Source organism: Schistocerca piceifrons, chromosome 2, assembly GCF_021461385.2.
Source record: "Schistocerca piceifrons isolate TAMUIC-IGC-003096 chromosome 2, iqSchPice1.1, whole genome shotgun sequence".
NCBI classification, from domain to species: Eukaryota; Metazoa; Arthropoda; class Insecta; order Orthoptera; family Acrididae; genus Schistocerca; species Schistocerca piceifrons.
Genome location: NC_060139.1, coordinates 138,305,638 through 138,321,305, shown reverse-complemented (window position 1 = coordinate 138,321,305; position 15,668 = coordinate 138,305,638). Strand labels below are relative to the sequence as shown.

Below are 15,668 nucleotides of genomic sequence, written 5' to 3'. Positions count from 1 at the left end.
CCTTTGTCTTTCACGGGCAAGTGCTCTACCATCTGAGTAATCCATGCACGAATCCTGCCCCGTCCTCACAGTTTGGAAGGTAGGAGACGGGGTACTGGCAGAAATAAAGCTTTGAGGACAGGGCACGAGTCGTGGATGGTAGAGCACTTGCCCGCGAAAGGCAAAGGTCCAGAGTTCGAGTCTCGGTCCAGTACACAGTTTTAATCTGACAAATGAAGCTCCCTCATTCTGCCCCTTTCATTAGGTATTTCACCTCATACTGTTTATAATCAAACAGCAGCCACATCACAAAGCCGTGTCTACTACATGATAGGTTTGAAAGGATTAATGCCAATTTATTGTGAATGAATGTTACAGCTAATGAAATACCAAACAGGTTTCTTAAAGTCAGTGATGTAAGATTAGTAAAATGAATAATTTAAATATGTAAGTAATTACACACCTGTTATTTTCTTTCTGTAAAGTATCCAATTGCTCTCTCCATAATATATCTCTCTCCTTGCAATTGAAGAACATCATGTTAACTTGCTGGCTACAACAATTAAAAATTCATTAGGATTTTTTCAATACTGAATTTGATGAACAAAATTTTACAACATATGCCAAATCCATGTTACAATAAACTTGTTTTGATCCAGGATGTCATCAAAATTGTGGTCATGAAGTACTCGGTTAAGCTCAATATGCACAAAAAATGTACCATAGGAAGAATTACAGCAAGTCTTATGACAACAAATTCTGTAGCTTTGTCTACCAATCAAGCTATCACTTTACAGCACAACATAAACTATGGCTACGCTACAGATCAGTCTTCACCACAACCTTTATTCCAAAAAAGAATACAGAAGCAAAATAAATATTGCCTGTGCTCTTTTCTATCTCTGTCTATTCACTGCAATGTCACACACCACATGCCTAAGTCTGGTGTTGATAAGTTCAACTTGTCCCATTTTCTTGTGAAATACAGAAGGACAAGAATGCTATAAAATCATGAATTATTTTGAGAATCATTTACAGACCTCAAGTATACACACATTACTAAAATTTCATAGAAATAAGAAGAATTAAAGAGGAAACAGCAAACCTTAGGTTTTAATCACTGGGACCACTTCAATTTGACTGCCAAACTATTATGTTATTTTCAGCACTGATTAAACTATCTGAGTTTGTATGCAAATTGCAACTGAAACCACACTGCGAGCAGCAGCATCATTGCATGATGGGAGCAGTAACTGGGGGGGCGAAAGGAGGAGGTTGGGGCGGGGAGGGGCAGTATGGTGGGGATGGCGGACAGCAAAATGCTGCAGGTTGAGCAGCAGCCCTCCTCACCCCAGCCGCCTCCTTTCCCCCACCCAGTTGCCATTCCCATTATGCACCTTTGCTCTTGCTCCCAGTGTGGTTTCAGTTGCCTGACTCCGATATATGGTGAGTAGCGACTTTCCTTCTCATAATATTGTTACATTCCATCCTGGATTTTCCATTATTATAAATCAGAAAGTTATCCTTACAGAAGGAGCCTAATTAGTAAGATGAGATGATGTTTCACATGCACTAGGGCAGAAATACACAGTCCTTTATATAATTAAGAAACCAAACCCAAACAGAACTCAAAAAGAAAACCTTACAATTATCAGACCACAAGTTACACATTACATTATAAGCAAAACACATTTACAGGAACGAAGTATTTACATTTTGGTGGAAGTGACAGTGGTAATTACTTCACAAACATGCAATTTTTCCACATGATGGAAAACTTTCTGGGATAACGCCACGATTATCTTGTGACATTTGAGAAAAATTCTTGTATCTGAAGTAAACAAAAACAATTTCTACTTAAAGATTGTAATATGCTTTAACTGCAAAGACTAATAAAAACTAACAACTGCATAATGAAGTAATAACAAATAAATCAATACATCAGTGATAAAATCTTATAGTAAGATAGAAGCCATGTTAATAGAGTTCACAATATGTGTTTTCCATAGAGCACTCCACAGCATGCAATTACATGAAGAATAAATGACAGTATAAGCTGCACACACACATATTGTATTCTCCACCTGGTAGTGTATTCCTCTTACATAAAATAATATGACTGTAGAACAATGAGTATCCCTTCAGTTCAGATCCTCTGACAAGGGAAACATACATCCATTTTGTACATCTTCTACACAATTGCAGTACATACTTAAACGTAAAAAACGCTGCTCTAGTACAATGTGTTTCTCAAGTACTTTTGCAAAATGTGGGTTCAAAATTTTATGAGCCTTTTCATACCTTAGGAAAGCAGCAGCAGTCAAGCAGGGAAGTTGGCCCAGCTGCTAAAGGTGGCTGACTAGAGGCCTACCCATACTGTGTTCTGAGTCTCATCTTTTTTTTCTAATCTACACCAAAAACTTTCACTACTACAACAAAGCAGTTTTTTTTTTTGGAAAGGAACAATCATGACAACAGCAGCAGCAACAGTAGCACCAGCAATGATGTACATACATAGTAACATACACTAAAGAGCCAGAGAAACAGGTAGACTTGCCTAACATCATGTAGGGCCCCCACAAGCACACAGAAGTGCCACAACACAATGTGGCATCGACCCAACTAATGTCTGAAGTAGTGCTGGAGGGAACTGACACCATGAATCCAGCAGGGCTGTCCATAAATCCATAAGAGCATGTTGCAAGGTATTCCAGATATGCTCAATAATGTTCATGTCTGGGGAGTTTGGTGGACAGTGAAAGTGATTAAACTCAGAAGTGTTTTCCTGGAGCCACTCTGTAGCAATTCTGGGCATTTGGGGTGTCGCACTGTCCTGCCTGAATTCCCCAAATCTGCCAGAAAGCATAATGGACATGAATGGATGCAGGTGATCAGATAGGATGCTCACGTATGTGTCACCTGTCAAAATCATATCTATACATATCAGGGGTCCAATGTCACTCCAACTGCACACACCCCACATCATTACAGAGCCTACACCATCTTGAACAGTCTCCTGCCGACATATAGGGTCCATGAATTCATGAGGTTGTCTCCACACTCTTACACATCCATCCCAAAATATAATCTGAAACAAGAATCGTCTGACCAGGCAACATTTTTCCAGTCATCAACAGTCCTATGACAGCCTTGATGGGTCCATGTGAGGCGTAAAGCTGTGTGTCAAGCAGTCATCAAGGGTACATGAATGGGTCTTCGGCTCTGGAGGTCCTTATCAATGATATTTCATTGAATGGTTCGCACACTAACACTTGTTCATCTACATCTACATTTACATCCATACTCCGCAATCCACCATACGGTGCGTGGCAGAGGGTACCTTGTACCACAACTAGCATCTTCTCTCCCTGTTCCACTCCCAAACAGAACTAGGGAAAAATGACAGCCGATATGCCTCTGTACGAGCCCTAATCTCTCTTATCTTATCTTTGTGGTCTTTCTGCGAAATGTAAGTTGGCGGCAGTAAAATTGTACTGCAGTCAGCCTCAAATGCTGGCTATCTAAATTTCCTCAGTAGCGATTCACGAAAAGAACGCCTCCTTTCCTCTAGAGACTCCCACCCAAGTTCCTGAAGCATTTCCATAACACTCGCATGATGATCAAACCTACCAGTAGCAAATCTAGCAGCCCACCTCTGAATTGCTTCTATGTCCCCCTTAATCCGACCTGATAGGGATCCCAAACGCTCGAGCAGTACTCAAGAATAGGTCGTATTAGTGTTTTATACGCGGTCTCCTTTACAGATGAACCACATCTTCCCAAAATTCTACCAATGAACCAAAGACGACTATCCGCCTTCCCCCACAACTGCCATTACATGCTTGTCCCATTCATATCGCTCTGCAATGTTACGCCCAAATATTTAATCGACGTGACTGTGTCAAGCGATAAACTACTAATGGAGTATTCAAACATTACGGGATTCTTTTTCCTATTCATCTGCATTAATTTACATTTATCTATATTTAGAGTTAGCTGCCATTCTTTACACCAATCACAAATCCTGTCCAAGCCAGCCCAGCTTTGAAATCTGCAGCAATATGCAGAAGGGTTGCACTTCTATCATGTTGAACAATTCTTTTCAGTCACCAATGGTCCCGTTCTTGCAGGACCTTTTCCCGGCCACAGCGATGTTGGAGATTTGATGTTTTACCAGATTCCTGACATTCACAGTACCCTCGTGAAATGGTCATGCAGGAAAATCCCCTCTTCATCGCCACCTCGGAGATGCTGTGTCCCATCACTTGTTTGCCAACTGTACCACCATGTTCAAACTTACTAAAATCTTATAAACTGCCACTGTTGCAGCAGTAACCGATATAACAACTGCACCAGTCACTTGCTGTCTTACGTAAGAGTTGCCAACTGCAGAGCTGTATTGTGCCTTTTTACACATCTCTGTATTTGAATATACATGCCTACAACAGTTTCTTTGCCACTTCAGTGTATAACAATGAATCATGACACTGTTGTGTCTACCTTACAATGTATACTTTTATAACCCAGTCAAAAATTTCATGAAGTGATTACAGAATGCTCATATATTGTTGCAACACTAGAGATAATTACCACGTCATGGACACTGAATGCTCTTCACTCCCTGGAACTGCATTAGTTAGCAGTTCCAGTGTTCATAGCTATGTGTACATATATGTGGTCTGAGTCTACAATTATATCTCAACAGCTATTACTTAAAACTGTTATGTGGTGGGTTTTCCACTGTCATATTTAAAATCTAATGTGTGTGTTAGGAAGTGACATTCATAAAACATGGTTAGCAAAAAGTCTGTACTATGTGCAATTAAAAAACTCATATATGCTCTTGGAGCAGTTGACAGATGACTGCAATTCATCAAGTGTATAGCCTTGGGAAGCATTGCAACTATACAAAGCTTCTATTAACTAGGATAGATTCATAAATCTTTTGAAGTAAAAACTTAACAATGAGCACCATTCCAACATTAACCTAGTGAGTTTTAGGGAAATTACTGAAAATCTTAAGCAGGATATACAGATGCGGACTTTAATCCCTCTTGCAGTAAAGCAGCATTTGCAATTTAGGTCCTGTAGCAGATATTGTAACTAACACTGTGTTACATCTAGTTTTTCCTTAAAGTGGAGTATGTATTATATACAATTATTATAAATTAACTCCTATTTTCTAGTTTGCCAACAACTATAATTTACCTCAAAAAGATTCAGGAAACTAGCAATTTTAACTACAGGTTTTTCTGTTGCCTTAACAGGAATCTTGTTTCACATATTTGATTCAGTTCTCAAACAGAATTAATAATTTTGTAGCTCAACAGATTAAAAGATGATCAGCAGGCTTAGTTTAACATTATTTGTTCGCTGTCCTGTAATATATTGGTCCAGCCAAATGCAGCCCCACTGTGAATGCTATTCTTGAACACAGGATGAGCTGGTTGATGTTTCTAAGCAGTTAGAAATCACCCTGACTATCATCAAACAATTGGCAGCTGTCACAAATCTGTGTGCTGGAAGAGCTCCCGAGAGTCATGCACCAATGGCACTGGTACCAAAGGTACCTCAAGAACTTTTCTGTCGATCCTGTTTCCTCTGCAGGAATTAAGGGAGCTATCATTGTTCATCCACCTGACTGCAAGTGGTATTACAGTGGTAGATCTAGGCATCCTGTACAGGGTACACACAGACCAGGGAGTACTAAGGATGTTTTACTGATCCCCTTAACCAACAAGTTAAAGGTGCTGTCTTTCACTGAAACCAAAAATGATCCAGTGGGGCTAACTTCATCCATTTTGGAGAAACCTATTTTGTCCTGCATCAAGGAGGTGGCACACAACAGATTAGGGGTCTATTAATCATTGGCAGTGCAAACATATGGCAAATGATAGTTCCCCTTAGGGAAACAGCAGCAAGAGACAGGAAAAGACACCAGATGCACTCAATGTGTATGCCTGGGGGCCTCATTCAACACATTATTGAGGCTATTCTGTCAACCACTGAGGGAACAGGATGCAACCAACTGCAAATTGTGGAACACGAAGGAACAAATGATGCCTGTCGTCTGTCAATTGGCAGAGAAGGTTGAGAAGACTAGCCTTGCGCATGGAGTTTTAACAAAGCTCACAATTTGTAGCATTGTCCCCAGAATTGATCGTGGACTCTTGGTCCTGAGTCAAGTGGAAGGACTGAACAGAGATTTTGAAGGTTCTGTGACAAGCTAGGTAGCGACTTCCTGGACTCGTGCCATAGGGTTGAGAACTGTATGGTCCCCTTAATGGGTCAGCTGTGCACTTCACATCAGAGGCTGTTACTCAGGTAGCTGACTGTGTATGGGTTACACACAAGGGTTTTTTGGATTGGTGATTCTCCATCCAATCCGTATAATGACAGCAGTAGGAAACCCACAAGTATCGGTGAAAGATCGAAAGAAATGCCTCCCACCTGTAAGAGTATTAAAATCTTAGTGATTAACTGTTGAAGCATTTGCAACAAAGTGCCAGAGTTTGCAGTGCTCCTGAAAAGCAGTGATCTTCACATAACACTAGATATAGAAAGCTGGTTGTAACCTGAAACTGATAGCAGCGAGATCTTTGGAGAGCATTTAATTGTATATCAAAAGGATAGCCTAATGGGAAATCGAGGTGGTGTATTTGTCACAACTGATGAGAAACTCAAATTCTCTGAAATAGAAACTGAAGCTGCATGTGAGACTGACTGAGCATGACTCAGTTCAGCGGTGGACATGAAATGGTAATTGGATCCTTTTATTGCCCACCAGACTCATCTCATGTATCCGAAAACTTTACAGCAAACATCATTTCTCTTGTATGGAAATTCCCCGATCATACTGTAATCACTGATGGAAACTTTAATCATTCAACAATTAATTGCGAAAACTACAGTTTTGTTAGTGGTTGTTGTGATAAGACAGCCTTTGAAACATAATTAAATGTCATCCCAAAACTACATAGAACATATAGTTTGGAACCCCACTCATGATGGAAATATATTGGATCTAATGGCAAAAAATAGCCCTGAACTCTTTGAGGATTTCCTCATTGAAAGTGGTATCAGTGGCCATGAGGAGGTTTTGGCAACAATGACTACCAAAGTAGAACACACAACTAAAACAAGCAGAAAGATATATATGTTCAGTACAATAATGTTATATCTCAATGTGGAACTTGAAACTTTCAGCACAGGGCAAGAGCATGTAGAGGAACTATGGCTCAAATTTAAAAGAATAGTTGACCCCACACTGGATAGATACCTTTCCAGCAGAACAGATCATAATGGGAGGGAACCTCCAACGTATACAGTCACTTAAAAGAAAATTCTAAATAAACAGAAATTACTGCATAACTGGTGCAAAACCAAGTATAGGCTTAGAGAGAGAGATGGAGAGAGAGAGAGAGAGAGAGAGAGAGAGAGAGAGAGAGAGAGAGAGAGAGAGAGAGAGAGAGGGGTTTTTTTTGTTATGGTTTTAGGGCGCAAGTGCAAAACTGCTAATGGTCATTAGTGCCCGGTCTGTGACTTAGGAAAAGGTAAAAAAACGAAAATGGAAACCAGCAGCAATGGGAACGAAGCTCAAAAAATTGGAGAAACTAAAAACAGAAGGAAAGCTTAAAAAACCACTACAGAAGGGGGTTGGTTGTCCCCAAAAAGAGCTTCAAATGACTGACGTCATCTCACTGGCCTAATAAACTCGAGAACGCGATCGGCTGAGTGCGTGTCATCTGCTAAAATGGACGATATATCAGGCGACAGCTGTAGACGGGCGCATAACGGAGTAAAATAGGGGCACTCAAGTAAAAGGTGTCTTACCGTCCACAGCTGAGAGCAGTGGGGGACAGAGTGGGGGAGGATCGCCACTTAAAAGATGTCGATGGCTAAAAAGACAGTGCCCTATCCGGAGTCTAGTTAAAATTACCTCCTCCCGACGACGCGGTCGGGAGGAAGAGGTCCAAGCACAGGGAAGAGCTTTCACGTCCCGCAATTTATTATGGCAAAGTGTCGACCAATGTGCGTGCCATAAAAGAACAACATGACGACATAAAACACTCCATAGATCGGCAAAGATAATCGTGCGAATAGCTGGCCGAAGAAGAGAGACTGCAGCCTTGGCCGCTATATCGGCCACCTCATTTCCACAGATACCAAAGTGTCCTGGGATCCAGAGGAATGCCTCAGAGACGCCCCCCGAGTGCAGCATGTGGAGGCAGTTCTGAATCCGGTGGACCAGAGGGTGGACAGGGTAGAGAGCTTGCAGACTGAGGAGAGAGCTGAGAGAGTCTGAGCAGATAACATACTGTATCCGCTGATGGCGACGAATCTATTAGACAGCATGGAGAACAGCCTAAAGCTCCGCAGTATAAACCGAACACTGGTCGGGAAGCCAAAATCGATTTGGGGTGTCGCCAACAATATAGGCACTATCTACACCAAAAGATGTTTTTGAGCCATCAGCGTAAATAAATGTGGCTTCCTTCATTTGTGCACATAGAGCAGCAAATGCCCGACGATAAACAAGTGAAGGGGTACCATCCTTGGGAAACTGACAAACGTCACGGAGCAGGCAGGTCCGGGGACGGAGCCAAGGCGGTGCTGTACCCCAAGTTTTCAAGAAAGTTTTAGGAAAGCGGAAGGAAAGAGAATGGAGCAGTTGACGGAAGTGGACTCCCGGTGGTAGTAGGGAGGAAGGGTGGCCTGCATACCCTAAATACAAGGAGGCGTCAAAAAAATGTCATGGGCTGGATTAGCAGGCATGGAAGACAGATGGGTAGCATAACGACTCAGAAGGACAGCTCGCCGATTGGACAGTGGAGGTTCAGCAGTCTCAGCATAAAGGCTTTCCACAGGGCTGGTATAAAAAGCTCCAGACACTAAACATAATCCACAGTGGTGGATAGAGTCGAGACGCTGAAGAATAGACGGCCGAACAGAGAGTAAATTATGCTTCCATAGTCCAATTTCGAGTGCACTAAGGCATGATAGAGGCGGAGAAGGACCACTCGGTCCGCTCCCCAGGAGGTACCATTCGGGACACTGAGGGTGTTGAGGGATCGCAGACAGCGAGCCGAAATATAGGAAACTTGGGAGGACCAGCAAAGTTTTCTGTCAAACATAAGACCCAAGAATTTAGCGACATCCGCGAACGGAAGGTTGGCAGGGCCTAAATGTAAGGAAGGTAGAAAAAACTCCATACGACGCCAAAAATTAACACAAACGGTCTTACTGGGAGAAAAGCGGAAGCCGGTTTCTATGCTCCAAGAGTGGAGGCGATCGAGACATCATTGAAAATCTCGTTCAAGAAGGCTGGTCCGTTGAGAGCTGTAGTAGTTTGCAAAGTCGTCCATAAAGAGGGAGCCCGAGACATCAGGAAAGAGATAATCCATAATTGGATTTATGGCAATGGCAAACAGTACAACACTCAGCACGGAGCCTTGGGGTACCCCGTTTTCTTGGGAGAAAGTACGGGAGATAGTAGTGTTCACCCGCACTCTAAATGTGTGCTCTGCCATAAATTCGTGAAGAAAAAGGGGGAACCAACCTCGAAAGCCCCAAGAGCACAGTGTGCGGAGGATGCCTGTCCTCCAACAGGTATCGTATGCTCTCTCCAGCTCAAAAAATATTGCCACTGTTTGGCGTTTCTGGAGAAAATTTTTCATGATATAAGTGGAGAGAGCAACAAGATGGTCAACTGCAGAACGATGCTTTCGGAAACCGCATTGGGCAGGTGTTAAAAGACTGCAGGACTCCAGCCACCAAGCTAAATGGCAATTCACCATACGCTCCAAAACCTTACATACACTACTCGTGAGAGAAATGGGGCGATAGCTAGAGGGGAGATGTTTGTCCTTTCCAGGTTTCGGAACAGGAACGATGATAGCTTCCCGCCATCATCTGGGAAAAGTACTGTCAGTCCAAATTCGATTATAAAGGCGAAGGCGGTAATGCAGACTATGGTATGATAAATGCAGCAACATTTGGATGTGGATACCATCCGGTACTGGGGTGGGAGAGCGAGAAGAAGAGAGTGCATGTTGGAGTTCCCGCATGGAGAAAGCAGTAATGTAGCTTTAGCGATTTTGAGAGGAGAAAGCAAGAGGTTGCACTTCCGCTGCACGTTTCTTCGGGAGAAATGCTGACGGATAATTTGAAGAGCTCGAAATCTCAGCAAAGTGTTGACCCAATGAGTTAGAAATTGCGACGGGGTCCACTAATGTATCATGCGCGACAGTAAGCCCAGAGACCGGGGAGAAACTAGGCGCACAAGACAACCGTTGAATCCGACTCCAAACTTCCGAGGAGGGAGTGAAGGCGTTAAATGAGCTAGTAAAGAAGTCCCAGCTTGCCTTCTTGCTATCGCGGATGACGCGACGGCATCGCGCACGGAACTGCTTGTGGCGGATACAGTGGCCGAAGTAGGATGGTGTCTGAAAACGCGAAGAGCACGTCGCTGCTCATGTATTGCGTCACGGCATGCCTCGTTCCATCAAGGAACTGTGGCGCCAGGGCAATTCGGAGGTGTGAGGTATTGAACGTTTCGCAGCTGTAAGAATAACGTCTGTAATATGAGTGACCTCATCGTCGACGCTAGGAAAGTGACGGTCATCAAATGTCTCTAGAGACAAAAAAAGTGTCCAATCGGCTTAGGCAAACTTCCTGTGCCGCGGGTGCATATATGGCAGTTGTGGCTGCAATCGAAGGACACATGGAAAGTGGTCACTCGAGTGTGTACCAGCAAGGGCAAACCACTCGAAGCACTGAGTTAGCGGAACAGTACCGACGGAAAGGTCCAAATGAGAGAAATTTGTCGTGGAGGCAGACAAAAATGTAGGGTCCCCAGTGTTGAGGCAAACAAGATCCGCTTGGTGGAAGACGTCTAGCAATAGTGAGCCACGTGGACAAGGATGTGGAAATCCCCAACGCGGGTGGTGGGCACTGAAGTCCCCAACCAGCAAATAGGAGGGTGGAAGCTGACCAAGAAGATGAAGGAGATGAAGGAGATCAGCTCGTGCCATTGGTGTGGACGATGGAATGTATAGAGTACAAAGAGAGGAGGTGTATCCAGAAAGGGAACGACGGACAGCGACTGCTTGGAAGGAAGTGTTTAAGGGGATTGTGTGATAATGGAGAGTATCATAGAGAAGAATCATGAGTCCTCCATGTGCTGGAGTGCCTTCAACAGAGGGGAGATCAAATCGGACTGACTGAAAATGGGGGAAAACAAAGCAGTCATGGGGACACAGCTTTGTTTCCTGAAGATAGAAGATGACCGGCAAGTAGGACCGTAAGAGGATCGACAACTCATCCCGATTGGCTCGAATGCTGCGGATATTCCAGTGGATAATGGACATGGGGTAGACAGAAATTTGAAGAATGTGACCAATGTTGCCGTCAACTCAACGACTGCTCAAAGCTTGCGACTGACAGTGTGGAACGGCATTCAGCCAAAGGCAGAAGGTCCTGATCCATAGGTTGTTCAGGAGCAGCTCTTGCCACCAGTGATCGGCCGGTTGATCGGCCACCAGCAGTGCGCCTCGACGACACAGAAGGCGGCAGAGGGCGGCTACCGCCAGGTAGTGCTGTAGAAGAGACACGCCATGGCGGAGAAGGAGAGGAACTGGGTTTCTTATTAGCCTTCTTGGAAACAGGATGTTTAGATGGAGGAGGAACCGATGGTTGTGAAGTTGGGGTACGTAAAAAATCTTCGTGAGTAGGCTATTTTTTGGAAGTCCTGGTTTCTGAATTTTGGACTCGAGATTTAGCAGAACCCGATGAAGGGTGATCCCTAGAGTGAGCAGGCGAAAGTGGGGAGGTTGAATGGGCGATCTTTGTGCTGGCTGATCTGGCGACCGTGGCACTGAAGGTGAGACCACAAGTCCGCGTGGCCGCCTCCTTCGTTGGCCGAGAAGAGGCAAGGACAGTGCTGTATTTACCTGTCTGAGGCACAGTGGGCTTTCGACTGGAGAATAATTTTCGAGCAGCAAAGGTCGATTCCTTTTCCTTCACTCTGATTTCCTGAATGAGCTTTTCGTCTTTAAAAATGGGGCAATCTCTAGAGGAAGCAGCGTGGTCACCCATACAGTTGATGCCATGAGGGGATGGATGTGGACAAGCACCCTCATGGGCCTTCTTGCCGTAACACATTTGGCCAGATTGGAACAGGACTGGCTGGTATGATTGAACTGATGACACCGATAGCAACGCAGGGCGAACGGAAATTACCTCATAGCCCACTTTTATGTGCGATGGGAGTTGAACTCTGACAAATGTCAAGAAGACAGTACAGGTTGGAACGGTGTTCATGTCAACCCTGTTCATGACTCTATGAACAGCCGTTACGCCCTGGTCAGACAGGTAGTGTTGAATTTCCTCGTCTGACAATCCGTCGAGGGAGCGTGTATTAATGACCCCACGTGAGGAATTTAAAGTGTGGTGCGTTTCCACCCGGACAGGGAATGTGTGTAGCAGTGAAGTACGCAGCAATTTTTGTGCCTGGAGGGCACTGACTGTTTCTAACAACAAGGTGCCATTTCGTAATCTGGAACAGGACTTTACAGGACCTGCAATTGCGTCGACACCTTTCTGAATAATGAAAGGGTTGACCGTGGAGAAGTCGTGACCTTCGTCAGACCGAGAAACAACAAGGAACTGTGGCAACAATGGAAGAATTGTCTGTGGCTGAGACTCATTAAACTTACGCTTGTGAGCAGACATAGTAGAAGATGAGGAAACAATTGCAGAAGTATCCCCCATGATTACCGGTGTCTGCGATGGCGCTCTCCTCCCTTGTGGGGGCTCTCTCTGAGGGCACTCCCGCCTTAGGTGATTGTTCACACCTCACAGGTCACACCTCCCGAGAAACGGACGGAGGAACCAATTGGCACTTTCGGAAGGTATGAGCTCGGGTAATCACCCCTCCCTGGACCTGGCCGTTACCAGGGGGTACGTACGTGTCCTACCTGTCTACCCGGGGTGGGGAATTACGTGTTACCCCGTCACCGGCTACGCATGGAAATGCGTGGGTCGGCCTTCAGACACACACAGCGAAGAAAAAAGAGAAAGGGAAAAACAAAGAAAGGGAAAGGAAAGAAAGAGGTCTCAAACGCTGCAGCGGAGAAAAGGGTAAAGAGAAGGGGTAAGGAAAAGAGAAGGACAAAGGAAGGCTGAAGACTTGCAAGCAGAGAAAGCAAGAATGTGTTACATTTTCGAGCGTCTGTCTCTGGATGTAGGCACAAAACATACTCCCAGAGGGGGAGAAAGGGAAGGAAAGAGGCGGAGGTGAGTGAGGGCGAGGATGGGGGATGGGGAAGGATGTAGAAAAGGAAGGTATGCAGCCCGGAAAGGAAGGAGGGCCACATTAGCTCGGGGTCCCGTGCTCACTACACACGTATCCACAAAAGAGTTGTGGACCCCGGGGGGGGGGGGGGGGGGGGAGAGGGGGAGAGGGGGAGAGGGGGAGAGGGGGAGAGGGGGAGAGGGGGAGAGGGGGAGAGGGGGAGAGGGGGAGAGGGGGAGAGGGGGAGAGGGGGAGAGGGGGAGAGGGGGAGAGGGGGAGAGGGGGAGAGGGGGAGAGGGGGAGAGGGGGAGAGGGGGAGAGGGGGAGAGGGGGAGAGGGGGAGAGGGGGAGAGGGGGAGAGGGGGAGAGGGGGAGAGGGGGAGAGGGGGAGAGAGAGAGAGAGAGAGATCTTGAATGAAACACATTTGGCTGTCAGGATAGTACTGCGAGAAAAGGAAATGCTTAATTCTATCTTCAAATGTTCCTTTACAAATGAAAACCCACAAGAACTGCCCCAATTTAATTGTCATAACACTGAAATGATGAGTGTAAGTGTCAATGATGTTGAGAAACAGCTGAAATCACTATAGATTAACAAAGCTCCTGGGCCTGACAATCTCTGTAAGATTCTACCCCGAATTTGTGGCCGAATTAGTCCCTCTTCTATTTAGAACCTATTATAGATTCCACAAACCTAAAAAACCTTGACCAGTAGTTGGAAGAAAGCAGAGGTCACACCCCTCTACAAGAAGGGTAGTAGAAGTAATCCATACAAATATTGTCAAATGTACTTGACATCGATTTGTTGAAAAATTTTAGGAGATATTCTGAACCCAAACACAATGAGATAGATTGAATAGAATTACCTCCTCCAGGGCAACCAGCATGGATTCCGAAAACAGCAATTATTTGAAACCCAATTCACACTTTTCTCACATGAAATTCTAATAGTTTTGGACCAAGGCAGTTAGGTAGAAGAAGTATTTTTGATTTCTGAACAGCATTTGACTCAGTACCATACCTACACTTACTGTCAAAAGCGCTATCATTGGGGGTATACAGTGAAATTTGTGACTGGGATTGAGAACTATTTGATAGAGACAATGCAGCATGTTGTCGTGGATGTAGAGGTAACTTCAGATGTAGAGGTAACTTACTTCAGATGTAGAGGTAACTCTAGATGTGCCCCTGGGAAGTGTTGGGACCCTTGCTGTTCATGTTGTATATTATTGACCTTGCTGACAATGCTAATAGTAACCTCAGACTTTTTGTAGATGATGCAATTACCTATGCTGAAGTACTGTCTGACAGAAGCTGCATAAACATTCAGTCAGATCTTGATAAGTTTTCAAAGTAGTGCAAAGACTGGCAACTGTGCACTTCATAAAATGAAAAAACACTGCATCCTATGACTATAATATGAATGAGTCACAGTTGGAATTGGCATATGCATAGAAATACCTGGGTATAATGCTTTGTAGGGATATGAAATGGAATGATCACATAGGCTCTGTTGTGGATAAAGCAGGTGGTAGACTTTGGTTTATTGGTGGAATACTGAGGAAATGCAATCAGCCTACAAAGGAGATTACTTACAAATAACCTGTGTGACCCATTATAGAATATTACTCAAGTGTGCGAGACTCGTACCAAATAGACTAACACGGGATACTGAGCATATACAGGGAAGGGCAGCATGAATGGTCACAGGTTTATTTGACCCATCACAGAGTGTTACAGTGATGCTAAACAAAATGAACAGGCAGACTCTTGAAGATAGACATAAACTATCCGAGAAAGTCTACTAACAAAATTTTGAGAACCAGCTTTAAACGACAATTCCAAAAATACACTACGACCCCCTACTATCACTCACAAATAGATTGTGAGGACAGATTAAGAATCATTACAGCACAGAGGCATTCAAACAATCATTCCTCCAGTGCTCCATACATGAATGGAATGGAATGGGAAGAAACCCTAATAACTGGTACAATGTGTCGTATCCTCTGCCATACAATCTGTAGTGGTTTGCAGAGTATAGATGTAGTCTTTAGTCTTGGTTCCACTATGAAGCACAATGTCAGAACTTCTCTATGGTATCTTTGCTCTTCCTAAGGCCGAACAGACCACCATCTAACAAATCCTCAATTTTTCTGAAAGTCTTATGGTATGCCTCCAGATTCATAGATTCTACAAATCAACTCGAACTGTCGTTTGGTCGCCTATGACTACTTTAAAAATTCCAAATTAATGTTATCTATGCCTTCCATCTCACTCTTAAACCACAGTTAAATTTTTACTAATACTGGATCCCCCACCACCATGGACCATGGACCTTGCCGTTGGTGGGGAGGCCTGCTTGCCTCAGTAATACAGACAGCTGTACTGTAGG

General features: G+C 44.3%; 1 protein-coding gene across 1 annotated transcript in view; it reads right to left on the bottom strand.

Annotated features, from left to right (window-relative positions):
- Window positions 1-15,668, bottom strand: part of LOC124777755 (cytochrome b5 reductase 4) — a 335,055-nt gene that overhangs the window by 35,100 nt on the left and 284,287 nt on the right. Inside the window, exon 8 of the mRNA XM_047253257.1 lies at window positions 443-532. Coding sequence (XP_047109213.1) covers window positions 443-532 — 90 coding nt within the window. The remainder of the gene's footprint in view (window positions 1-442; window positions 533-15,668) is intronic.